The sequence below is a fragment of the Rhincodon typus genome, chromosome 8 (assembly GCF_021869965.1).
Source record: "Rhincodon typus isolate 14 chromosome 8, sRhiTyp1.1, whole genome shotgun sequence".
NCBI lineage: Eukaryota > Metazoa > Chordata > Chondrichthyes > Orectolobiformes > Rhincodontidae > Rhincodon > Rhincodon typus.
Window position 1 is genome coordinate 78,132,139 of NC_063339.1, and position 26,927 is coordinate 78,159,065.

Consider the following 26,927-nt stretch of genomic DNA (forward strand, 5'->3'; position numbering starts at 1 on the left):
TGAGAGCAAATGGTGTCCTCAGTGCTTGGGAGTAAATGTCCAGCGCTACACGAGGCATCATACTTACCCCTATCCTCTCCAACACCAACCATTCCCAATGGAGCTGTCAGTGAGCAGGACACAACTCGCCCGGGGTGGGAGTGCTGGGAAGTGCTAGGAGTGGATCCTCACCCAACTTCGAAATCTGAGCTCTCTCTGCACAGACAGAAATAAACCTGGCGTCAAGACACAGAGGTAGATTGGGAGTGTGTGTGTGTGTGTGTGTGTGTGTGTGTGTTGGGGATAGAGGGGTTTCAGAAATAGCTCAAGAAATGTCACCAATTGTGCATTATTTAACCCGAAGTGGTTCAAATATTGAAATGTAGCACCACGGTCTAACTCTTGTGGCACACTGACTGGAGCTGTGAGGCTGTGTTCAAATTCTACCTACTCTCGGTTTGATTGGAAGATATTTTTATAATAAGATCTAACTATGAGGGATCAATTGACTAAATTGGAGATTTCTTAGAAACAATCTTGCGGGGGGTGGGGGGGAGACTATTGTGTTGGTCGTTTACAATAAAATTCTCTCCGAACTTGGCATTATCATTAATAAATGGGATCCTGAGAGTGAGGAAGCTCTTGGTGACCTTGCCAGAGTTAGCAGGCAAATATACTCTCTGAAGGTGAATGTGGACTGATTTAAAAAAGTAGGGCAAGATCTGACCACAGGGAGGACCAGGGACGGGAGCTGTGAGTGATTCCAGGGTGCAGGCAGTTTATAACGAGGTGGTAAAGGAAAAGGTGGGTGAGTGAAAAGGGTATATATACACACACACACACACACACACACAGACACGTACACACTCAGAAACATACAGACACACAGACACAGACACACACATACACACACACACATAGACACACACACACAAACACACAGACACACACACACAGACACACACACACACACACACAGACACACACAGAAAGGAGTAAAGCAGTGAGTGGCAGGCTACTTAATACATGCAGACACAGATGCTCGTCTCGCTTTGATTGACAGCTTGGCTAATCGAGCCTCGCTATTTAAAGGGAGCCCGAGCAGTGCAGGCGCACAGTAAGTGTCAGAGAAAGAGGAACACACACACACGCACACATATATATTCAGACACACATACCAGAGAGGAAGCTAGTCCAGTTCCAGTCCCACAGCCGGAGTGGAGGGAAACCTAACCAGCATTCGAACTCCGGATTGACACCTGGTTTCTCGTTCCACCGGAGGGGGTTTTGTTTTTGTTGCAGAAAGGAGCCAGTTCCTGGGATTTCTACCCCTGCGTTTATTTGGGAATCTGCCGCTGGGAGCCGGGCACAGGGACAGGAGCAAAGCGATCTTTGGGACAGTGTTAGACCCGGCGATGGCAGCTTTCCCCAGCATTGGCACTGCGCTCTTTCTGCTGTTAGTTCCCCAGGTAACTCCACCACTAACCTCCTTATTTACCCCCTCACTTCCTGACTCTGCCTCCTCTCTCCCTCTTCCTCAGCTCCTTCCCATTTAAACACTCCCCATCTTTCTGTACATTAATCTGTCCAATTTCTCTCTCTCCTCATTTCCCTAATTTTCTCTCCCTGCCCTTCCTTGAGTGTATGTCGTTCTATCTTTCTCTCTCCCACGCTCTCTACATCGTTCTCCCGAGCTCTGTCTCTTTCTCTATTTCTCCCTAAACCGCTGTCTTACTTTCCTTATCCTTCTCTCCCCTTCCCTTTATAACGCACTCTATATATGCATAAATATATAGTTCCCTCTAATTTTCTCTCTATCATGCTATCTAGTTCTGTCGCTCTCTATCTTTCGTCTCCCTTCCTCCTTCTCCCATGTCAATTCTCCACCACCCCCCCAATTCACCATCACCTTCTCTCTCCCTTCACCATCACCCTCTCCCTCCCTTCATCATCCCCTCCCTCTCCCTCACTATGACCCTCTCTCTCGATTCACCATCACCCTCAAACTCCCTGCACCATCCACTATCATCCTCCCTTCACTATCCACACCTTCCCCCACCGTGACCCTATCTCTCACCATCACCCTCTCTCTCCTTTCACCATCACCCTCACTCTCCCTTCACTATCCTCTCCCCCTGCCTCACTATGACCCCTCTCTCGATTCACCATCACCCTCTCTCTCCTTTCACCACGACCCTCTCTTTTTCTCTGTTCACCATCACCCTCTCTCTTTCTCTCTCCCTTCACCATGACCCCCTCACTCTCCCCTTCATCTCACACCCTCTCTCTCTCCCTTGACCATCACCCCTTCTCTCTCTCCCTTCACCATGACCCCCTCTCTCTCCCTCCTCACCATCACCCTCTCCCTCTCTCTCTCTGTTCACTGTAACCTTGTCTCTCTCTCCCCCTCCTCATCTCTCTCTCTCTCTGTCTCTGTTCGCCGTGCTGATCTCGGTGTCTGTGTTTTTGAAAGGTTTCTGCTAGCGGTACATTCGAGTTGAGGATCGGACAATTTGAGAACTCTGGCGCTCTGTTAGCTGCTGGGAACCGCTGTGTGCCTGAGTGTCGAACCTTCTTTCGGGTGTGTCTGAAACATTTCCAGAAGGTGGTGTCCCCGGAGCCGTGCACCTATGGCAATGTGCTGACCCCGCTGCTGGGCACAAACTCGTTCACTGTGCCGGACAGCCAGGCTCCGCTCAGAATCAACTTCACCTTCAAATGGCCGGTGAGAGACAGAGGCACAGAGAGAGAGAGACTGGGGGACACAGAGAGACAGAGAGTGACACAGAGAGACAAGGAGACACAGAGACAGAGAGACAGAGACAGAGAGATGCATAGAGAGACAGGGAAACACAGAGCGACACATAGAGAGAGAGACACAGACAGAGGGAGACACAGAGAGACAGAGACAGGGAGACACAGAGAGACAGTGAGGGAGACAGGGAGGCACAGAGAGACAGAGAGAGAGAGACAGGGAGGCACAGAGAGACAGTGAGACAGAGAGAGAGAGAGGGAGGTACACGGAGACAGAGAGACAGGGAGGCACAGAGAGACACAGTGAGACAGAGACAGGGAGGCACAGAGAGACTGAGACAGAGAGAAACAGAGACAGAGAGACAGACAGGTAGAGAGAGACACAGACTGAGATAGAGTGTGTTGCAAACCGATGCGCATGTCTAAGGGATGTGGCTGCACTCTGAGAGCTCATCTTGTGCAGAAAGTTATAAACTCTGAAATAAAGCGCAATATGAGATTGGGAACTGGACCCTGGGCTTAATGTGAGGGTGCGCTACCCCCTACAAACCTGACGGCGTGGACTGAGCAGTGGCAAGGGCAGACACGGGCAGTGGCAAGACACTCAGTATCCAGAACACACAGACACACTGACACAGACAGAAAGACAGAGAGAGACACATACAGAGACACAGACAGAGAGACACATAGACACACTGACACAGAGAGACACAGACAGCGAGAGATCGAGAGAGACACAGACGCACTGATACAGACAGCGTGAGACACAGACAGAGACACAGAGAGAGATTCACACTGACACAGGGAGATATTCAGACACTCAGCTACAGAGATACACTCAGACACAGATACTGACACACACACACACACACACAAACAAGAGACATGTTGACACAAATGCACTGATAGACACAGACACAATCACGCACAAAACACAGAGACGCGGAGAAATACAAACTGAAAATGATCTTGTGCAGGGACATAATAACCACGTGATGTCTAACCCGATGCTGATGCACATGTGAGGCGAGTAGCTCTCAGCTGTACCCAACACAGGAGCCCTTTTAGAGAGCTGGGGGTGTAGGGGGCTGTTCACTAACCCAGGGCCCCCTCAGAAATCAGGCAGCCAATCCGAATGAAACCCTTAACGCCGTGCCCAGTGTACGGATATAAATCTTCTGCCTGCTGCAACCGGGCGATCGTTTGCTAACTCCAAGTCTCTGTCTCTTCATGTTTGACAGGGAACTTTCTCTCTGATCATTGAAGCCTGGAATTCTGCCTCGAATCTGCCGAGTCCCAGTAAGTGCCACAGACCGCGAGGGGGCGGCAGCGAGCCGCACTTCCAGGAGCACAGCTCTGGGGACCAAGCCCCACTTTAAAGTCTTATTTATTTATTTGTCATAAATTCGAACAAAGGCTTCTCGCAGACTCCCTCCACTTTTGTTTTTTTTTTGTTTGTTGTTGTTGTTTTGGTTTTGTTTTAGTTTGACTGCAGTGCTTTGTTTTATGAAGTTACAGCCTCCCATTTATTCAGTGCTGATGTAGCTGCTCCTCATCTCCCCCAGTGTTCACAACACAATCAACTTCCTCTCGGTTATTTTTGGTGTGGGAAACCGAGCTGGTGAGAAAAGCTGAGCTTTGCCAAGAAGTCAAGGCGGCCTTTTCCTGCGTTTTACACCTTTTTAACAAATCAGCGCCGCCCTTTTTGGACCGGCTTTCAGACATGGCCATCAAGGGTTAGGGAGGAGCTGACAAACTGTTAGGAAACTATTAGGGAGAATGGCTCAAAGCTCCACATACCCAGTCATCACTCTGGGATTTCTGTTCCCATCACTCAGGAATAGACCCCATTCCTCAAGAACTGTTCCCATCGCTCTGGGATTATGTTCCCATCACTCCAGGTTTGTTCCCATCTCTCTCGACTCTTCCCATCACTCAGGATAGACCCCATTACTCCAGGATTGCTCCCATCATTCCGGAATAGACCCCATTCTGCGAGAATTGTTCCCATCACTCTGGGATTGTTCCCACCACTCCAGAACCGACCCCATTACTCCAGGATAGAGCCCATCACTCCGGGATTCTGTTTCCATTACTCTTGGATTGACCTCGTCGCTCTGGGATGGATGCCCATCACTCCAGGATTGCCTGTCTCCATCACTCCAGGATTGTTATTATCACTCCAGGATTGTTCCCACAGTACCAAATTTGGCCCCATCACTCTAGGATATTCCCAATCTGCCGGATTGCTTATCCCCATCACGCAGGATCGTCTGTCTATCCCTCCAGGACTGTCAGCACCACTCTGGATTTGACCCCATCACTCTGGGATTGTTCCCATCGCTCTGGGATTGTTCCCATCACTCTGGGAATGTCGGTCCAGGATTGCCTGTTTGTGTCACTCCAGGATCACTGCAGGAGCTGCGGACTTCAGTCATGCTGGGCTATGCGTTTGCCCACTACTTCAGGATTTGTGCCCCTCTGTCTCTCCTGGTTCGATGCAGGATTACACCAGGATTAGTCTGGGATCTGTACATCTTCGCCACCCTGGGATCACTCCCAGAATCTGCGAGTCTTGAACACTCTAGAATCTGTTTGTCTCTATCACTCCAGGATCACTCCTACTACCTATGATTCCACACATTGGGATTACTCACTGCAGGATTTGTGTACGTTGACAGCTTTTTGAATACTCTAGGGTCTGTCTGTCTGTCTCCATAGGAACAAAAGGAAACCATTCAGCCCTCACAGATCCTTAATCTTCAAAGTTCCAGGAAATATCATCCTACTTTGAGTAAACTCATGTCAATTTAATCTGGGCACTGTTCACGATCGCTGTGTCCTTCCCAAAGTGTGATGCACTCACTTTACTCCACTGTATTCTAACTAGGACCTACATGCAGCTGACTTATCCTCTTCAATCCTATAGGAATAAAAGTCAGCATTTCACTGGCTTTTTGTGAAGTTCCTGTAGGTGTTGATGGTATTTTAACGATCAATGCACATGAGCCTTTCAGTCTATTCAAAGCTCCAATGGTTCTAGCCTATCCTGCCCTAAGAAGTACTCCAGTCAATCCCATCGCTATTCAAAGTTGATGAGCTCACATCAAAAATCCATTTACCATGGTTTTGCCCACTGTCGGAATCACAGAACATTTGGCCCATCCTGTCAGCACCAGTTCTATCCCCTAGCACCAATCTCCTGCCTTTTCCCCATATCCCTGCTCACCATTTCTATCCAAATAATCATCCTCTTGAACACCTCAATTGAACCTGCCTCCACCACATTTCCAGGCAGCGCATTCCACACCCGAACCACTCACTGAGTGAATAAGATTTTTCTCACATCCCCCTTGCTTCATTTGCAGATCACTCTAAATCGATGCCCTCTTATTTTAAGAGCAGAAACAGTTTCTCCCTGTCTATTCTGTCCAGCCCTACCATGATTTTGAAAACCTCTATCGGATATCCCTCTCAGTCTTTATCTCTTCGGGGAGAGCTGCCCCAACTTCCACAATCTTTCCTCATTGCTGAGGTTTCTTATTCCTGGCACCTTCCCTGTTCATACCACTTTGCAATTATCCACGAGTACAGAGCTTCTCAAATCATGGAGCAAAACCATTTCAAAGGAGACGTTAGAGACTTTACAGAGGGTCCTCATATCAGAGTGAACTGTTAACAGAAGTGAACCAGCAGGAATGTCCAGGAGCAGGTTCCATTCCCCCTTTGAGGTCCTGCTCTCTGTCTGGGAAGAAAAAAAATCATTTCTGTGCTATTTCTGTGTAATGCCCTTACCCTAACCCTAATATAGCTGCCAGGGGAAAAAAGAAAGAGGGAACCCCCATCTCGCTCAACACTGCAGGCAAATAGCTGATGCCCCCCAAAAAATTAAAGCACTCTGTTGTCAGCCAATAGAATCATAGAGTTGTACAGCACAGAAACAGACCCTTTGGTCCAATTCGTCCATGATGACCAGATATCCAAAATTAGTCTAGTCCCATTTGGCCCATATCCCTCTAAACCCTTCCTAGTTATATACCTATCCAAATGCCTTTTAAATATTGTAATTGTCCCAGCCTTCACCATTTCCTCTGGCAGCTCATGCCATACATTCACCACCTCTGTGTGAACAAGTTGCCCCTGAGATCTCATTTTAAATCTTTCCCCTCTTACCTTAAACCTACGCCCTCTAGTTTTGGACTCCCCCACCCTGGGGAAAATGCCCTGGCTATTTATCCTATCCATGCCCCTCATGGTTTTATAAACCTCTATAAGGTCACCCCTCAGCCTCTGACACTCCAGGGAAAATAGCCCCAGCTTATTCAGCCTCTCCCTGTAGCTGAAACTCTCCAACCCTGGCAAAATCTCTGTAAATCTTTTCTAAACCCTTTCAAGTTTCACAACATCCTTCATTTTCACATTCTGTTTATTACGAGTAATAACTAAATGGACGGGGTCCGCGATGGTGAATTTCCATCTGAGAGAGCCATCTGACAAGCCAAAGATTGAGCATCAGTGATCCACATAGCTTTGGGTCACCTCTCATTTGCAGACTCGGATTGGTGACTTGCTATCCCTTCATTGAAGCTGCCGACAAATGTAGTGAAGCCAGCACTGATCCTGTCAGTGCTTCACAAGCCACACGCCACTGTCTGTAGAGCGCCAGTCCATCATACCTGCTCTCTGTCACCTTTCACTTAGCTGATCTCATCACCAAGTCAGTAAGTCACCCACAACTCCCATCAACTCCAACATTCACCAACCATCTCCTGGGACAGGTTTTCATTGGGTGCCTTTTTCAATCTTTGTGCTGTGCAGAGTATGTGGGGTTGGGTGGGGGGGTGGTGGGGGGATGGTGGTGTGGGGGGAAGTGGGTAGCGTCCCTGCCTCTGAGTCAGCAACTAAGTACTCCTGGCCAAGAAATGTGTGTTCACAATGCAGCTCGACAATTTGCAACAGCTTCCAACAAACCCCAATGGCAGATGGTAGGAGTGGGAGATATTCCTGGTCAGCCAAAGTGATAGAAGGAAGATTAGGAGCCTCTGCCACCTCTATCCCTAACTCCAGACCACAACATGCATGGAAAAATGGATGTTACCATAGCAGCTTAAACCCCGGGTGTACTGGTTGGCAGAGGAGTTGGAACAGATCAAGTTGGTTCCAGTGATGTTGAGCTCGATCGTTTTCTAGCTGTAATGGACCTGGCTCCTTGCTCTAACTGTGCATAGACCAGACAAAAAATGTAGGACAGAGGATGTTATCAGTTCGGGATCAGTTAATTCTGGAATATATGTGCCGATATAAATTGGGATCAGTTTATATCCATCACTCCAGGATCTGACTACCTCCTCAACTGTGCGTCTGTTTCTCACACCCACTCTGGGATCTCTGTATTTCTCTCATCGGTTTTGGAACTGAAGAATCAGCTGTGTGGTTGACATCTGAAACTGTTACTTGTTTACTTGCTCTCTCAAATGCTTGATGATTTGGGCTTAATTTTCGCATTGAATCCCCCACATACCCCAAAGCAGTGACCTACCCAGGTTTGATGGTTGCCCCTCCTGTATTGTTCCCCTGCTACTCTCCTCCAATCCCCATCCCATTTCATTCTCTCTGGACACCCATGTCCACACCCCCAACCCCCCACTCCCCACCCCAGCACAGTTCCCCCTTTCCCATCACCCCCCATTCCTGGCGATTCTGCCATTCCCAACTGACCCAATGCACAGGGAGATCCACACAGGGGCTGAGGAGGTTCCTCCTGTATCTCCCCTAAAAGTTGCCTATCCCTAATTGCCCAGAGGGCAGTTGAGAGTCAATTACATTGCTTTGGATCTGGAGTCATATGTAGGTCAGACTGGGTAAGGAGATAAATTTCTTTTCCGTTAGTGAACCAGATAGGTTTTTCTCCCCCTGGCAATTGGAAACAATTTCCCCTCTGAATTCCAGAGAGTTGCTGAATTCAAATTCCACTATCGACCATAGCAGGATTTGAACCCTGGTCTCCAGAACACTACCCGAGGGTCGTTGAATTAATAATCTAGTGATAATACCACCAGACCATTAGCTCCCCAAGTCTTGGTGGTCTCTTGTTTATTTGTGAAGCTACCAGTCTCTGGCAATAAGCCAGTGCCCGGTGTTTAGCTCCTGGTTTAATGAGTGTGGTTGATTGATTTATTTATTGCATTGTATATCAAAACACAGTGAAAAGCTTTGTTTATGAGCAGTACAGTCAGACCATAGTAAGCAAAGGATGTACAGATCAAAAAGACTTAGAGGCACACAGGTTAGATTGCACAGGGCGTGCACTAGGCAAGATCAGCATTGTTTGAGGCTACAGAGTCCATTCAACAGTTTGATAATGGCCAGGAAGAAGCTGTTCCTGAACCTGAGTGTGTTCAGACTTCTGTATCTTCTGCCTGACAGAAGAGGTTGTAGAGGTTATTACCAGGATGCGATGGGTCTTTGACGATGTTGGCCGCCTTTCTGCAGCAGCGAGCCGTGTAAATGGAGTCCATGGATGGAAGGTTGGCTTCCGCGATGGTCTGGGCTGTGCTCACCACCTTCGGTAGTTTCTTACAGTCCTGGGCAGAGCAGTTGCCATACCAGACCGTTATGCACCCGGACAGTATGCTTTCAATGGTACATCTGTAGAAGTTGGTGTGGATCCTTATGGACATGCCAAATTTCCTGAGCTGAATGAGGAAGAAGAGGCGTTGTTGTGCCTTCTTGACTGTCTCATTTACGTGGGAAATCCAAGACAGGTTGTCGGTTATTGTCACTCCGAGGAACTTGATGCTCTTGTAATAGTTGGGCCAAGCTACTGCAGTGTCTATGGGAAGGGAGCCCAGGATGGAGTGAGGGAGGGTCTGAATTGCCCTGGTTTTGTAGTCTCCATGGCATTTCTGCCCTCATCTTTAACCACTTCCATTTACAAGTTTGCTGAAGACACCACCATCGTAGGTCGGATCTCGACCTACGACATGAGAGTACAGGAAAGAGATAGAGAACTTACTGGCGCGGTGTGCAGACAACAATCTCTCCCTCAACGCCAGCAAAATGACGAGGCTGGTCATCGACTTCCGGAATTGGATTGGAGGACGTGTCCCCGTCTGCATCACTGGTGCTGAGGTGGAGATGGTCGAGAGCGTCATGTACCTAGGAGTGAATATCAGGGACAATCTGTCCTGGGCCCATCCCTGTTGACACATGTCAAGAAAGCACAACAACGCCTCTGCTTCCTGAGGAGGCTAAGGGAATTCACAATGGTCCTGTCTCATTTTTATAGCTGCTACCACGAAAAGCATCCTATCCGGATGCTTCACGGCATGGTATGGCAACTGCTCTGCCCAAGACCGCGAGTAATTACAGAGAGTCGTGAACACAGCCCAATCCATCACAGCCTTCCCTCCACTGACTCCGCCTACACTTCCCACTGCCTCGGGAAAGCAGCCAACATCATCAAAGTCCCCTCCCACCCCTGTTATACTCTCCCATGGGGCAGTAGGTGCAAATGTTTGAAAACATGTACCAACAGATTCAAGAACTGCTTCTTCCCTGCCATTATCAGACTTACGAATGGACCCCTCACCAGTTAGAGTCGATTCATCTCTGCACCCCTTCCCTGTGGCTGTAACCCTACATTCTGTGTTCTTTTCTGTTACTCTGACGTGCTGACGTGAGGCATGACTTTGCATGCCAAATAATACTTTACACTGTATCCCGGTACACACGACAATAATGATAAATCCAAGCCCCCGTGTTAATCTGGGCTGTTTGCTGTCCACAGATGTGACCAGCCCTGAGACATTGATCAGTCGCTTTGCCATCCAGAGGCACCAGTCAGTGGGCACAGCCTGGGCCCAGGATTCCCTGCAAGGGGAGCACACTCAGTTGCACTACTCATACCGGGTGGTATGCAGCCAACACTACTACGGAGAGGGATGCTCTGACTACTGCCGGCCCCGGAACGACACCTTCGGGCACTACACCTGCGGCAAGGAGGGGCAGAGGCACTGCCTGCCGGGCTGGCAGAATGAATACTGCTCACAACGTAAGGAGGGGCACGCGGCGCCCACACCGACGTTGGCGCGGTGGCTCAGTGGTTAGCACTGCTGCCTCAAAGTGTCAGGGACACACCCCAACCCGGCTTCGATCCCACCCTCGGCCGACCGCTTGCGCGGGGCTTGCGTGCTCTCCACGCGGGCTTCCTGCGGGCACTCCGGTTTTCCTCCCCCCGTTCCAAAGGCGCGCAGGCCGTGCTAAATTGGCCATAGTGTCGTAGGTTAGCCATGTTGCGGGGGGGATAGGATAGGAGGTTGGGTCTGGGTGGGAGGCTCTTTGGACTTGATCGGCCAAATGGACTGCTTCCACGCTGCTTTGGGATTCTATGATTGTGACCCACAGAGAGTGGAGGAGCAAGCAGAGGGAGAACCAGTGGACTGTACACCCCGGTACTATACACTCTTTAGCTCCACTGGGGTTTCATCCTAGCACTGTCTATCCATGTCCCCCCCCATGCTGTAGAGTCATTCATGGCACAGTGCTCTTTCTACCCGTCTATCCCGTTGCTGCCAATTTATTCCCAGAGCATCCAGCTAAGGCCATTTCCGAGAGAGTCGGCCACACCGCCGTGGGTCTGGAGTCACACTTAGGCCGGACCGGGTCAGGGTGGCAGCTTTGCCTCCCCGAGAGGGCATTCACCAACCAGTCGGCCACTGAGACGAGTTTCAGCTGCGGATTGCCTCAATTGGATCGAAATTCCGGCAGCAGACCCGTGCCACCAGATCCCCGAGCCAGGCCGCAGAATTCCCAGCCGGACGACGTTCCCGCAATGCCAGCTGCCTGCCTTCATGTGGGGCTGGTCCTTTGAAAACGTGTCACCGCGGGCATTATTACTGGTGAGGAAAAGGAGTAGGGGAAGAGGCGTTTGCGCTCCCTCCCACCGCCCCACCCAACCTCGCACTGGGTGCAGGTTACTACTGGAACAGGGATTAGTCTGTCACTGCCTCAGATTTACAATGTCTTCTTTTTTTTTAATTCCCTCCAGCGATTTGCCAGGCTGGATGCAGCTTGGATCATGGCTACTGTGACCAACCAGGCGAGTGCAAGTAAGTGATGGAGGAGCATGGGCTGCGAGTAACGGGACATCTCTCCACCGCACACGTCATACTGACACGGACCTTCATTCGGACCATATCCTCTTGTTTCTTCTCACTATTGTGGCTGCCCCCTGCCACTCTATGTTACTCCGGTTATCTGGAGTCACCCCACTCTGCCCCAGCTGATCCTAGCCCAAAACCTCCTGCCATAACACATCCCTCCTCACCTCAGACCCTCCCCAACCACTACCTGTGGACACACAGACACACACACATATACATACAGACAGGCACACAGATAACACACACACATAGACACAGACACAGACACACGCGCACACACACGCACACACACACACACACACACACACATATGAAGACTTACACACATAGATATACATAGACGGACATACACAGAGACCCCCACACACATACACATACAAACGTACACAGTTGCACACACACATGCGCGCGCGCGCGTGCACACACACACACACACACACACACACACGCACACACCATACACACATTGCAATGCAATATAATGCAGTATAATGTGGATAAATATGAGGTTATCCACTTTGGTCACAAAAACAGGAAGGCAGATTATTATCTGAATGGTGGAAATTTAGGAAAAGGTGAGATGCAATGAGACCTGGGTGTCATGGTGGAACAGTCGCTGAAGGTTGGCATACAGCAGGTAGTGAGGAAAGCTAATGGCATGCTGTCACTCATAGCAAGAAGATGACAGTATCAGAATAAGGATGTCTTGCTACAGTTATACAGGGCTTTGGTGAGGCCACACCTTAAGTATTGTGTGTAGTTTTGGTCTCCTAGTCTGGGGAAAAGACATTCTTGCTATTGAGAGAGTCCAGTGAAGGTTCACCAGACTGATTCCCGGGATGGCAGGACTGACATATGAGGAAAGACTGGATCGACTGGGCTTGTATTCACTGGAATTTAGAAAAATGAGGGAAGATCTCATGGAAACATATACAATCCTGATGGGACTGGACAGGCTAGATGTGGGAAGAATGTTCCTGATAGGAAAGTCCAGAACTAGGGTCACAATCTAAGGATATGTGGTCAACCATTCAGGACTGAGATGAGGAAGAAATTCTTCACGCAGAGAGTTGTGACCCTGTGGAATTCTCTCCCACAGGAAGCTGTTGGGGCCAGTTCATTAGATATATTCAAGAGGGAGCTGGACATGGCCCTTTCAGCTAAAGAGATCGTGGAGAATGGAGAGAAAACAGGAATGGGCTATTGAAATTGCATGATCAGCCGTGGACATATTGAATGGTGGTGCAGGCTTGAAGGGCCAAATGGCCTACTCCTGAACCTATTTTCTATTTTCTATGACACAAACACACACACACACACACATACACACACACACACACACACAGAGACAAAGACAGAGAGACAGACACACAAACAAAGAGACAGACACACAAAGACCCACACGTACAGACACAGACACTCCCAACACTGAGACACATCCTTGTTCCTTGAGCTGTCAACAATCTATTCCTGAAGATTTTAGCACATGGTTGTCGCTCCACCCTGTCTCACCCTCTGTCCCTCGTCCCTCCAAGTGTAAAGCAAAAAGCTTCAAGACCCAATTGGCTGGTGCTTAACTGTCAACCCAAGCTGCCCTGTTCTTCCACTTTCAATATTTTAATATTGGATAGAGAAATATTCAAATGTTTTTCTAACATCCCTGTGGTTTTTATCTCCTTTATTCATTCACAGGATGTGGGCATCGCTGGCACAGCCAGCATTTTGTTGCCCATCTCTAATTGCCCTTGAACTGAGCGACCTGCTAGAACCATTTCAGACAGGGCAGTTCAGTCACCCACAAAGCCGTGGGTCTGGAGTTACATATAGGCCAGACCCAACAAGGATGTAAGATTCCATTCCTTAAATCCTCAGAATTAGGTCCAGCACTGTGCTGTCCTTTGCTGGACCTTCCTCACGTTGGCATACCAAGTTCTCCTGCATCCATTTCAAGAAATCTGACACACCTGCAAACCATTCAATTATCCCAAATTGAAAGTCGAAATCCCTTGCTTTAATTACCCTCTTACTATTTTTACACAACTCAGTGAATTGTCTGCGTACCTGCTCCTCTATTGGCCTCTGACTGTTTAGGAGCCAAGCTGTATCCACAAAAAAAGCCTCAGTTGACGATGCTCTCCAAGATGAGCCTCCTTACCGCAGTAACTAACTCCTTAATTAGTGATGTGGCAGTACCTTCTCTTTACAATACCTCCCCTAACAAAGACTATCACAGCATCAGACGATGGGGTTTATTCCTACATTTGTACCAGAAGATTGCGTTTGTGGCTGTCTTCCTGTTTCTGAGCTGTTCGTTTCCCTGATCGAAATGAGCGATGTGATTAATCCTGTGCCTTTCTCTCTCTCTCCCACTAACCAACACCCCCTCACCCCCCACCCCACCCCCCACAAGGTGCCACTACGGATGGCAGGGCCCGTTGTGTGATCATTGCATGCACTATCCCGGTTGTCTACATGGAACCTGCCAACAGCCCTTTCAGTGTACCTGCAAGGAAGGCTGGGGCGGTCTCTTCTGTAATCAGGGTGAGTGTTCCAGTCCCATCCACAGAAACTGTCTCCTCCCATCTAGCCATGGGCTGGCTGTTCCCAAATCCAAGCCTTCCACAGGAATGAGCTCCCCACAGTCCGAACTAAAGCCCCACTTCACCCTCCGAAACTCTCGATGACGTTGGCTGACGGTAGATCACTTGGTTCTTGAAGGGCAAGGGGAGGGGGTTCCCAGCATGCTCCCTGTTACTGGGCGCTGGGAGAGAGCAGCAGAGAGAGTCTTACCACCTCACCCTGGGAGATACATGCAATTGCAGGGGTGGGCAATGACGAGAATAAACCACTGTGAGGACAGACTCTCACTCAACTCCCTCCCCAGTACACTGCCTCATACACTCTTGAGCTGTATAACCCTCCCACATACAGTGCTCCCAACCTGCAACAGTGTCCCCCACCCCCACAGTGTCCGCCCACCCCCACCCTGCACCATTCCCCCCCCCAACAGTGTATCTCTCCTCCCACAGCACCCCCACCTCCCATAGTGTGCCCCTCCCCCCACAGTGTGCCTTTCTCCCAATGATGTGCCCCACCCCGACAGTGTCCCTTCCCCCATTGTAGCCACCTACCCACACAGTGTTCCCCTTCCCCAGATTGTCCCACCCCCGAAGTATCCCCCATCTCATAGTGTCCCTTTGCCCCACAGTGTTCAGCCCCTCCAGATTGTCCCCTCCCCTACAGTGTCCCATGCACCCCCCCGCAAAGTGTCCCCCCTTTCCCCATTGTGTCATCCTCCCCACAGTGTCCCCTACCTCCACCATGCCCCACCCAATTGCCCCTCCTCCTACGCGTATCCCTCCTTCCCGCAATGTCTCTCTCTTCCCCACCCCGCCCACCCCTGTGTCCCTCACCCTCCCCACAGTGCCCCTTCGACAGTGTTCCTGGACCTCCCCTGAGGTGGCTCTGCCACTTTCCTTCCCCCGTGTCCCTACTCCCACCAAATGCCCCCGCCCCCAGTCACTTTCCCCATCCTCTCTCCACAGAATCTAGACCCCCAATCTGCAGCCCCCACCCACCAACCCCCCCGCCTCCCCACTCCCTTACCCTACAGAGTGTGTTATTCCTTTTGGTCACCTTGTTTGGTTATATGAGTTGTGGGGGTTCAGTTATGGTCACCTCCAGAGGATTGAGGGGGTAACATTCACCCCTGCGTTGGGGGGTTTGGGGTTTATTGATAGTGGTTTTTATTAACGGTTGCCCTGGGAAAGGGGGCATTGGTGTTTATTAACACTTGCCCCCGAGAAGTGGGGGGAGGGTGCTCAGTAATGGTTGTCGGAGTTGGGAGTTGATTAACAGTCGCACCTAGGGATGGGTGGGTGGGGTCGTTAAACAGTTGCCCCCCCTCTGGGGATTAGGGGTGGGGGTCCTGCTGCCCCCTTCCCCGAGCATGTGTTGTGACTGACCTTGTGACTCTGCCTTTGCTCCCAGACCTCAACTACTGCACTCACAACAGACCGTGCCTGAACAACGCCACCTGTACCAACACCGGGCAGGGCAGCTATACCTGTACCTGCCAGCCCGGGTACACCGGTACCAACTGTCAATCGGCCCTTCGCCAATGTGACAGCAGCCCCTGCCGCAACGGGGGTACCTGCACGGTAAGAGAGCGCAAGGCATGGCCAGGCCAGGCTAGGCCTCAACCAGCTCAGAGGGCCCAGCAGGGGAGTGGGGGTATCAGGGAGGAGAGGGGCACCTGTTGGGGGGAGGGTCTATCCATTAGGGAGAGTGTGATATCCATCGGAGGGGGGATATCCATCGGGGTGGCGGGGGGGTTGGGGGCAATATCTGTCAGGGAGATGAGGGAATATCCATCAGGGAGAGGGGAATATCCATCAGGGAGAGGGAGGGATATCTATCCATCGGGGTGGGGGGGCGGCGGAATACCCATCAGGGAGGGGGGCACAATATCTGTCAGGGAGATGAGGGAATATCCAACAGGGAGAGGGGGATGTCCATCGGGGGGGCATATCCATCAGGAAGACGGTGGGGTAAAGGGATATCTATCAGGGGGGATTTCCATTGGTGAGAGGGGTGATACCTATCAGGGAGGGGGGGACATCCATTGGAGAGGGAGGGGCTATTCATTGGGGAAGGGGAATATCTATTAGGAAGAGGGATGGTATCCATCAGGGAGAGGAAATATCCATCAGGGAGAGGGGTGACCCATTGTAGAGGGGGGGGGGGGACACAGCGGGGGGGGGGGGATATCCATGGTGGGGAGTGGGGGTGGGGGGAAGGCAGGATTTAAAGCTGTGGTGTTGGAAAGGACATTTTACAGATAATGGTAACAAAAAAGTAACAGCAGACAGCACTGTGGGACCAACTGAGGTTCTCGCAGAGGGACAGCACATTAACAATTGTCTGAATGTCCACCTTTGGTGTGGACAGCGCTCACTGACAGACACGCAGAGAGAGAGAGACTCTGGAGGGAGTGTACCTTTGGTAAGTTTGTTCCTCATGTGCTTATGTTGCAGGAACTGGAAGACTCATACAGGTGCTCCTGCCTCCCCGGCTTCTTTGGAGAACACTGCGAGGACAGCACCCTCACCTGCGCTGACTCACCCTGTTTCAATGGTGGGTCCTGCATCGAGAGATCACAGGGCACTCCCTACAGCTGTATCTGCCCACTGGGCTTCACCGGCTTAAACTGTGAGCAGAAAGTGGGCTGGTGCACCAGGAACCTGTGTGCAAATGGTAACTCATATCCTGTAGCCCGCATCTCTTCTGTCCTTCTCTTCCCTTCTCCTTGTAAACACGCGCTTCAATGTGGAAGAAACTGGTTTAAAAAATTAACATGGAACTATAACGCCCTCTGGCACAAGAGGTGGCCATTTAGCCATTTTGTGTTTTTACTATGTCATTGTTTATCAATCCCAAACTATTCCCACTACCCCGCACTCTCCTCATTACGCTGTTGTCAATCCCAAACTATTCCCACTGTCCTGCACTCTCCCCATTATGCTGTTGTCAATCCCAAACTATTCCCACTGTCCCGCGCTCTCCCAATTACCTGTATTAATCCCAAACTATTCCCACTGTCCTGCACGCTCACCATTTCCCTGTATCAATCCCAAACTATTTCCACTGTCCCACGGTCTCCCGATTACCTGTATTAATTCCAAACTATTCCCACTGCGCCGCCCTCTCCCCATTGCCTTGTATCAATCCCAAACTATTCCCACTGCCCTGTATTCTCCCCATTGCCTTGTATCAATCCCAAACTATTCCCATTGCCCTGCACTCTCCCCATTGCCCTGTATCAATACCAAACTATTCCCACTGCCCCGCACTCTCTCCCCATTGCCCTGTATCAATCCCAAACTACTCACACTATCCCGTGCTCTCCCTATTACTCTATATTAATCCCAAACTAATCTCAGTGCCCCACTCTCTCCCCATTGCCTCATATCAATCCCAAACTACTCCCAATGCCCCACTCTCTCCCATTACCGTGTATCAATTCCAAACTAATCCCACTGCCCCACTCTGTCCCCATAGCCCTGCAACAAACCCCAAGATAATCAGCCTATCCTGCTCTTGGGCCATAACCCTTACGCATTCCTTGTACATATCCGTATGAATGTTCTGGGAGCAGGAGTAGGCCATTCAGCCCCTCATGTCTGCTGTGCCAGAGGATAAGAAATTGCGGGTTGATGTGAATATGACCATGACAGCACATTCCCATGCGATGTCTTCAGTATCAAGTGGTACGGTCAGGGTGAGACAAGGCCTCTGCCACCTTTCAGGCTTAAAGGGTGGGCTTTTGGGGTCTCACGTGCATTGTAACTACAGTGATAGCTGGAAGGTCCATGAGCAGGGATCAGATCACTCCTGGAATGTGCCAGAAGCCCTGGTTAGAGGGACAACTTAGGGAATGGCCTTGTTAAAGTGTGTTACCCATGGGGTGGGAAATTGGAGGTATCGGGATGAGGCCACTGCATGTAAACTAGTTACCCCAAACTGGAAAAGGTAAAGGCTCTTAGGGAATGGTCCAGACCAGTCCCAGGTGAGAATATTCCTGACGCTTATTATCCCAGTTTCTATCAGACATTCTCACTGGGTGACCCTGTCCTCCAAAAACAAAACTTGCACTTATGTAGCGCTGATCACAACCATCGGACATCTTGAATTGCTTCACAACTAAAGAAGTCGTGTTTTTTTTTGTCATCTCGCAATGCAGGATACACTGCAGCGAATTTTGTGCACAGCAAGCTCCCACAAACAGCAATGTGATAATGATCAGTTTTTTGAAATGTTTATTGAAGGCAGGTATCGTGCAGGGCACTGTACAGAACTCTCCCATTCACCCTCAGCACTGACCCTCCGACAGTGTGGCACTCCCTCAGTACTGAATCTCCAACAGTGCAGCACTCCCTCAGCACTGACCCTCCAACAGTGCGGCACTCCATCAGTACTGACCCTCCAACAGTGCGGCACTCCCTCAGTACTGACCCTCCGACAGTGCGGCACTCCATCAGTACTGACCCTCCGACAGTGCGGCACTCCCTCAGTACTGACCCTCCAACAGTGCGGCACTCCCTCAGCACTCAGAGTCAAATCTGTGACCGACTGATTTAAATCCAATCATATCTAGAAGCCAATGTAATTTGATAGACCATCTGAAACAGCGTTTCGATGTCTCTGGAATGGAATTGTGCTTGAACTGGGTGCTGGCAATAGTATTTTTTTCCTCCGGAATGTTCTTTCTCCTGGTGGATATTGAAGACTTCTCCCTTCAGCCACATGTCTTTACCACTGAATGTTGGAGTGGGGATATTGCAAATCCCAACCCACCCAATGGCAGGTCCTCATCACAACCCTCTGTCCCTTTTTTCACAGGGTTATGGGATGGAGTGAGAGAGAGGGATGGGATGTGGAATACAGGCCTCTCAGATCTTGGATGATTGTATAATTAGTTTTAATCAAGCTGTTACAAGACCTGACTGTGACGGGGTGACATTTAAACCTGGACCTCCTGACCCAGAGGCAATTACAGCACTACTTCGCCGGGAGAGTGCTCTGAAGCTGCTGCAGGGAATACTGTTTGATGAGATGGTTTGAAATGTTAGAATTTCAAGCTGAGGAGGCTTTAGGAAACCTTTTACGGGTAATTAAGGCTAAACAGGAAAGATTCCCAGGCTCGAAGGTTTGAAGACAGGGTGACAGTTCAGTTGATGGCTCAGGAGAGTTTGATTTTGGACAGGACGGGTGTGGGAGTGGAAGAATGTTTGGTGATTCCATTTTTGTTTGGTTCATCGCGTTACTTTTGGATAACATTGGCAATTGCGCTCGTTTTTAAACATCTTGCTCTGTTTTAATTGACCGTTGGGTCCTGGGCCTGGGGCAGAATAGTGTGACTGTGTTTATCCTGTGTTGCAATTGCTCACCTCGGGGAAAGTTGTTCAGCTTCGTGGTGGGTACAGGCTACGATGTATCACTGAAATTTTCAAGATGGTGCCTTCCCAACTGGTGTCCTGCCTATGCGTAATCAGTGAGGCCTGAGACTCGCCGGTGGGGCCTGTACATTGCCAGTGGGGCCTGTACATTGCCAATGTGACCTGTGAATCACCAATGAGGCCTGTGCATTGCCAGTGGGGCCTGCGCATCGCTGGTGGGGTCTGTACATTGCCAATGGGGCCTGTGAGTCACTGGCGGGGCCTACAAATCACCAGTGGGGCCTGTGCATCGCTGGTGAGGCCTGTGAATTGTCAGTTAGATCTAGGTTGCGTTTGTTGAATGTTCACCTTGAGACCTGCCCTTTATTGAACTGCTGTTAATCCTGTTCCCTCTCCCTCCCTGCAGGAGGCCAATGCTTAGATCTGGGGCTGTCGAGAATGTGCCGTTGTCAGGCCGGCTTTGCTGGGCAAAGGTGTGAGATCAACGTGAATGACTGCGCCAGGAGCCCATGTGCCAACGGGGCCACCTGCATCGACCAGATCAACAACTACACGTGTACGTGCGCCGCTGGCTTCTCAGGCCGGGACTGCGACCAACCGTTGGGGAGCGAGTGTGACTCCAGGCCGTGCCACAATGGCGGGAAATGCCACGCTGGCGTGCACGGTCAAAGCTTTGTGTGTCAGTGCCCCGTCAACTTCATGGGGTCCCTTTGTGAGATTCCTGTGTTTTCCATCCCGTTGCAGAAACGCCAGCAGCCCCCGAGCCCCTTCCCCTGGGTCGCCGTGTCTCTGGCCTTCGGGCTGATGGCTTTCGTCATGCTGCTGTGTGTCCTAGCTATTGCCCTGAGGCATGTGCAGAGGCCCAGCGGAAGGCAGCACCACGACACAGAGACGATGAACAACCTGACTGAGTCCCAGAGGGACAATCTGATCGTGGAATCACAGCTCAAGTTGACCAACAAGAAGGTTGACCTGGATTCAGACTGCATCGTGGAGAAAACCAATTACAAAGACAGGAACTTTGCCCTGGATTGGAATTTAGCTGCAGGCCTCAAGCCTGATCTGACTCAAGACCTGAAATGCCATAAAAACCACAACCACAGAAGAGAGGAAAGTTTGCCCCTCAGAAACCCGTGGTAAGGCTTCTTTGCTCCACTCGCTCTTTAACAGTTAAACATTTGACAACCCGAAAGCCACAAGGCAAGGATTATGGCCTGGGTGAGGCCTAGTGTTTGGAGTTAAAACAAACTGAGACCTCTCGGACCTTGTGCCTTTACAAAGAGATAAGAGGAGCTCGGAGAAACTGGGGTCCAACAACTCCCTCAGGACATTAGACCCCTGTAGGGGCAGGCCATGAGGGCTATTAGGGCAGCAGGGAGAGGAATGTGAGTGAAGGTTAAGATGTACATGGGGCGAAATGGAGGTGGTGGGGTGTGCTATGCATGGACTGAGAGCATGCAGATGGGAACGTAGAATTCAAAACTCAAACCGACCATGAGCTGTGATCTTATCGAATGCTGAGCAAGCTGTACAGCCTAACCTGTTTCATAAGAACATAATTCATATGTTCTTATCTCCCCACAAATAACTGTAGCCCCAGCACTGATCCCTGTGGCCCTCCACTAGTTATAGGTTGCCATCTGAAATTAAAAAAAACCCTTATCCGAACTCTGTCTTCTATTCATTAGATAATCATCTCTCCATGCTAATGCACAGCCTTCAACACCATGCTTCATATTATAATAACGTGTGATAATGTGTGGTACCTTATCAAAAATCCAAATATATTCCATCCACTGTTTCCCCTTTATCTATCCTGCTCGTTACTTGCTCAAAGTAAATGTGTCAGGTGTGATTTTCCCCTTCATGAAGCCATACTGACTCTTACCACGTTATTCCAAATGCTGTGCTATCACTTCCTTTATCATAGACTCTAACAATAACAGACAATAAGTTAACTGGTCTACAGTTATTTGTTTTTTTGACTCCATCCTTTTTTAAATAGAGGTGTTCCATTGGCAGGTTTCCGATCGTCTAGGACTTTTCCAGAATCTAAGGATTCCTGGAAGATATTTATTAGTGCAAGCACTATCTCCGTAGTTACTTCCTTTAAGATCCCAGTACGCATCCCATCAGGTTCAGGGGTCATACCATTTGTTTTCCTAGCATTTTTTCACCAGCGACAGTCATTGTATTTATTTCTCCTCCTCCTTTTAAACCTTAAATATTTAGTATTTTTGGAATGTTATAGGTGTCTTCTACTCTGAATACTGATGCAAGGTATTTATTCAACTCCTCCGTCACTTCCTGGTTCCCCATTATCATTTCCCCGGCCTTGTTCTCTGAGCATCCTACATTCACTTTGGCTTCTTGATATCCATCTTGATATTACTTGCACGTTTGCCTGCAAAGTTTTCCTTCTACCTCCTTATAATTTGTTAGGTTGTCCTTTGTTGGTTTTTAAAACCTTCCCAGTCCTCTGGCTTGCCACTAGTTGTGCCCACGTTGTATATTTTTATTTCTTTCAATTTGATGTTACCCTTAACATCCCTGGTTAGCCTTGGTTTGCTTATCCCCTTTGTCCTCAATGGGATAGCTCTGCTAAAACAGGACTGTTCAGCAGTTGCCTCCTCCTTATTAAATCTGCAGACGATGGAGTGTCTCAAACCTGCAACTCCACCTGACTAGCTGCCTGTAACATTAGACTCACAGTACGTCAAGCCTATTAAATGTCTTGTAAAAGACACGGCTTTATCGGAGATCAAAGAGGACGCTGTCACAACAACAAACACCTTGTGTTAAGTACAAGCTCCTCCTTTGCCATCAGGTCATATCAACCAGGGCTCAATGTCGTCATGGAAACTGCAGACAGCACTTACTGTTGTCGCTATTGCCATCCCGGACGACGCTCCCTGTCACGGTGGAGATCCTGGACGATGTTCCCTGTCGTCAAGGAAGTTCCTGTATGATGCTGTCTGTCGTCATGGAGATCCAGCACATGGAGATCCAGGATGATGCCTGTTGTTGTTGTGGAGATCCAAGATGATACTCTGTCATCATGGAGATCCAAGATGATGCCTGATGTTGTTGCGGAGATCACAAACACTTAGTGGGGGGAAACTGTGTGTGACTTGTGGGAGGATGAAGGTGAGACAACAACATTGACACTGCCTGCTGCTGTCGTGTTCACTCTGAAGAGCACGGGACGGGGGCCTCCAAACTAACTTGGTCTGGTGTTCAGATTTGGAAGACAAGGCCTAACGAAGAGAAAGCCAAAAACTGAAGTAGCAGAGGGCGAGGACACAACAGAAGGGTGGTGTGGAAGAGCAATCCTGGGGAGGTTGGGAAAAGGAGGGAGCAAAGTCTGGAAAGGGATTGAGTCTGGAGAGGTTGAGAGGTGGGTGACAGCTTCTTAGGTAAATGCAGGGAAGAGACATGGGTTCTGTGGCACTGATCCCACTCTGAGTTCAACACAGGGTCTGGGAAGTAACTCACAGTCCAAGCTGTCTACATTCTGAGTACCTGTTCCTCAGAATGGACAGAGCCTGGGGGCTACTGAGGGGCTTGAACTAGGGGTCTGACTGAAGGAAAGAGCTCTGTCCACTACACAAGTCAATGCGACTGTAATCTGGCCCATTTTTCTCTGTTTTCTGCTTGTTAACCAATTCATAGTCCATACTCATACAACTCCCCAATCCTATCTGCGATCATTTTATTTACGAATCTCATCTGTAAGCCCTATCAAAAGCCAAAATCCAAAAGCGGTACATTTGGTTCTCTTCTATCTATACTACAAGTAATTTTCTCGCACAACTCTAAGACACTTGTGAGACATGATTTCCCTTTCATAACTCCAGGTCCACTCTGTCCAGTTTTACCAGTGTTTTCTAAATGACCAGTTACCCCAACCTTCAAAATGGATTCTCACACTTTCCTTCCTACTGACATCAAGCTAACAGGCCTGCAGTTTTCCATTCTGTGTCCCTGTTAAATAGTGAGGTTATATTTACTACTTTCCAGTCCATAGAGACCTACCCAGAAACTAAAGAATTTTGAAAGATTGCCACCAATGCAACCACTATGTCTCTAGCCACTCCTTGAATGCTCTAATTTGGTCCAAGGTCCTTTATCAACCTTCAATCTGGTTAACTTCTCCTTTATGTTCCTTACTAGTTTACATTCACATGTGTTTCTCTATTTCTTAATAGTTTCTTGGACCTCTCTTGCTAGGTTCTAATTATTCCTGATCCTCAGGTTTATCAGCTTTTCTGGCAACTTTATAAGCCACTTCCTTTGATCGAGTGCAATCTTTAAGTTCTTTGAGTTAATTTATATTTCCTTCTGGGTGTTTGTGTCTTAGAGCAGTAAGTCCCAATTTTACGAGACTTCACAACTCTCTGCCTGCCATCTGTCCAGCCTTGCAGAGGTGGCCCAGTCATGGAGAGGAAGCCTGGTCACCCACGACTGTAGGTGACCCCCACCAGCCACCACGCCATGCAGGGGTTGGTGAGGTCATAAGCCAAACCCCTCTCCCACCCTCTCAACCCCCCAATTCCCCGCAGACCCAGCTCTGTGTGCAGCAGACCCCGCACTCTCCATAATCTATCTGTTATAGACTGTGTATTATTCTTTAAATACTAGCCTCTCTAGCGTCAAATCTTTCTGTGCCTTTTTCCCAAACCACCATGGCCAGCTTACCCCTCATGTGTTCATAGTTTCCTTGCTTCACATCCAAGACCCTACAGATGTTCAGAATGAGCCATAACTGCACTCAAACTTAACGTGAGATTCTATCATGGTCACCATTTACCAGAGATTCCCTTACAGCAAGGTCATCAATTAGCCTTTCCTCATGACAAAACACTAAACCAAAAATAGACCAATTCCTAGTTGTCCCTCAAAATACTTCTTCAGAAACATGTCTTGTACATATTCCAGGAATGTATCCTCTGTAGTGTTAGTGCTGACTTGCTTAACCCAATCTGTGTGTAAATTGAAATTGTCTGTTGTGACTGAATTACCCATGGCACATACAGCTCTAATTTCCTGATTACATTATCCCCAGTGTTACCTTGACTGTTTGACGGCTTACAAACCATTCCTATGGAGGTTTTGCTGCCCTTTACTATCTGTTAGTTCTACCCAAACTGCTTCTTTGACCTAAAGTCCTCTCTTACAAATGTAATGGTGTCAACTCTTAGTAAGCTAACGATCCCACCTCATTTTCTTTGTCGACATCCCTCCTAAACGTTGAACATCTTTGGTCAATCCGTTCCCAATTTTGATCACCCTGTAGCCATAAACAAAAATCCATTAACCGCACACTATGCATTCAAACCTAACATTTTGTGAATGCTGTCTATTTTCAGGTAGACTGTCCTTAATTCTGCTGTTAAAAATATTCTCTATACAGATTGCTTGCCTATGCCTCATGCGTCATGTGTATTCTATATTGGCATTCGACTTCCCTTGACCAGTTTTGCTTCCCACAAATCTGAAATTAGGGCATGGACTCACTTGCGAACCTAGTTTGAATTCAGCGCTCCAGCTTAGGGCAATCTACTTGACAGAGAGTCAGTGCTCCCCTGCATTCATGCTGTCTATCCACCTTGGAAGTGGGACAGAGGGAGTGCTACACTGTCAGAGGGTCATTATCGAGGGAGTGCTGCAGTGTCACAGGGTCAGAGCTGAGGGAGTGCTGCACTGTCAGAGGGTCAGTACTGAGGGAGTGCTGCAGTGTCACAGAGTCAGTACTGAGGGAGTGCTGCATCATCAGAGGGTCAGTACTGAGGGAGTGCTGCAGGGTCACAGAGTCAGTACTGAGGGAGTGCTGCATCGTCAGAGGGTCAGTACTGAGGAACGCTGCACTGTCGGAGGGTCAGTACTGAGGGAGTGCTGCACTGTCGGAGGGTCAGTACTGAGGGAGTGCTGCACTGTCGGAGGGTCAGTACTGAGGGAGCACTGCACTGTCAGAGGGTCAGTGCTAAGGGAGTGCTGCACTATCAGAGGGTCAGTGCTGAGGGAGTGCTGCATTGTCACAGGGTCAGCACTGAGGGGAGCTGCACTTTCAGAAGGTTAGTGCTGAGGGAGTGCTATAGTTTCAGAGGGATAGGACAGAGGGAGTGCTGACTGTTGGAGGGTCAGTATTGAGGGAACTTGCATTTTCGGAGAGTCTGTACTGAGAGAATGCTGCACCCTCAGGGGGTCCTTCGAGACAGAGTATTGTACTGTCGGAGGGTCAGTACTGAGAGAGGGCCGCACTGACAGAGGGTGAGTACGGAAGGAGTGCTGCACTGCTAGAGGGTCAGTACTGAGGGAGTGCTGCACTGTCGGAGGGTTAATACTGAGAGGGTCCCACACTTTTGGAGGGTTAGTACTGAAGGAATCCTGAACTTTTACAGCATCAGTGCTAAGGGAGTGCTGCAATGTTAGAGGGTCAGTACTGAGGGAGTACCGCCGTGTCGGAGGGTCAATGCTAAGGGAGTGCTGCGCTGTCAGAGGATCAGTACTAAGGGAGAGCTGCACTGTAGAAGAGTTAGTACTGAGAGAGTGCTACACTTTTGGAAGGTTAGTACTGAAGGAGTCCTGCACCTTAAGATCATCAGGGCTAAGGAAGTGTTGCACTGTTATAGGGTCATTACTTAGGGAGTGCTGCACTGTCAGAGGTTCAGTACTGAGGGAATGTTGCACTGTTATAGGGTCATTACTTAGGGAGTGCTGCACTGTCAGAGGTTCAGTACTGAGGGAATGTTGCACTGTTAGAGGGTCAGTCATGAGGAGGTCCTGGACTGTCGAAGGGTTAATGCTGAGGAAGCACCAGACTGTCAGGGGTTCAGCACTGAGGGAGTGCTGCAATGTGGAACTATCAGTAATGAGGAAGTGCTGGACTGTCAGGGAATCTGTAATGAGTCAGTGTTTCCCTGTTGAAGAGTTAGTACTGTGAGAGTGGTGAATTTTCAGAGGGTCTCTAATAAGGGGCTTCTGCACTGTTAGGGCACCAGTGCTATGGGAGTGCCGCACTGTTGGAGGGTCAGTGCTGAGGGAGTGCTGCACTGTCAGAGGGTCAGTACTG

At 49.4% G+C, this 26,927-nt stretch overlaps 1 protein-coding gene across 1 annotated transcript in view; it reads left to right on the forward strand.

Annotated features, from left to right (window-relative positions):
* Positions 1-1,108: 1,108 nt before the first annotated feature.
* Positions 1,109-26,927, forward strand: part of LOC109925570 (delta-like protein 4) — a 34,464-nt gene continuing 8,645 nt past the window's right edge. The window contains exons 1-9 of the mRNA XM_048599970.1: positions 1,109-1,448; positions 2,453-2,704; positions 3,975-4,032; positions 10,523-10,786; positions 11,783-11,843; positions 14,308-14,438; positions 15,888-16,057; positions 16,934-17,153; positions 20,262-20,991. Of these exons, the coding sequence (XP_048455927.1) occupies positions 1,395-1,448; positions 2,453-2,704; positions 3,975-4,032; positions 10,523-10,786; positions 11,783-11,843; positions 14,308-14,438; positions 15,888-16,057; positions 16,934-17,153; positions 20,262-20,991 (1,940 nt within the window). The 5' untranslated portion in view covers positions 1,109-1,394. The remainder of the gene's footprint in view (positions 1,449-2,452; positions 2,705-3,974; positions 4,033-10,522; positions 10,787-11,782; positions 11,844-14,307; positions 14,439-15,887; positions 16,058-16,933; positions 17,154-20,261; positions 20,992-26,927) is intronic.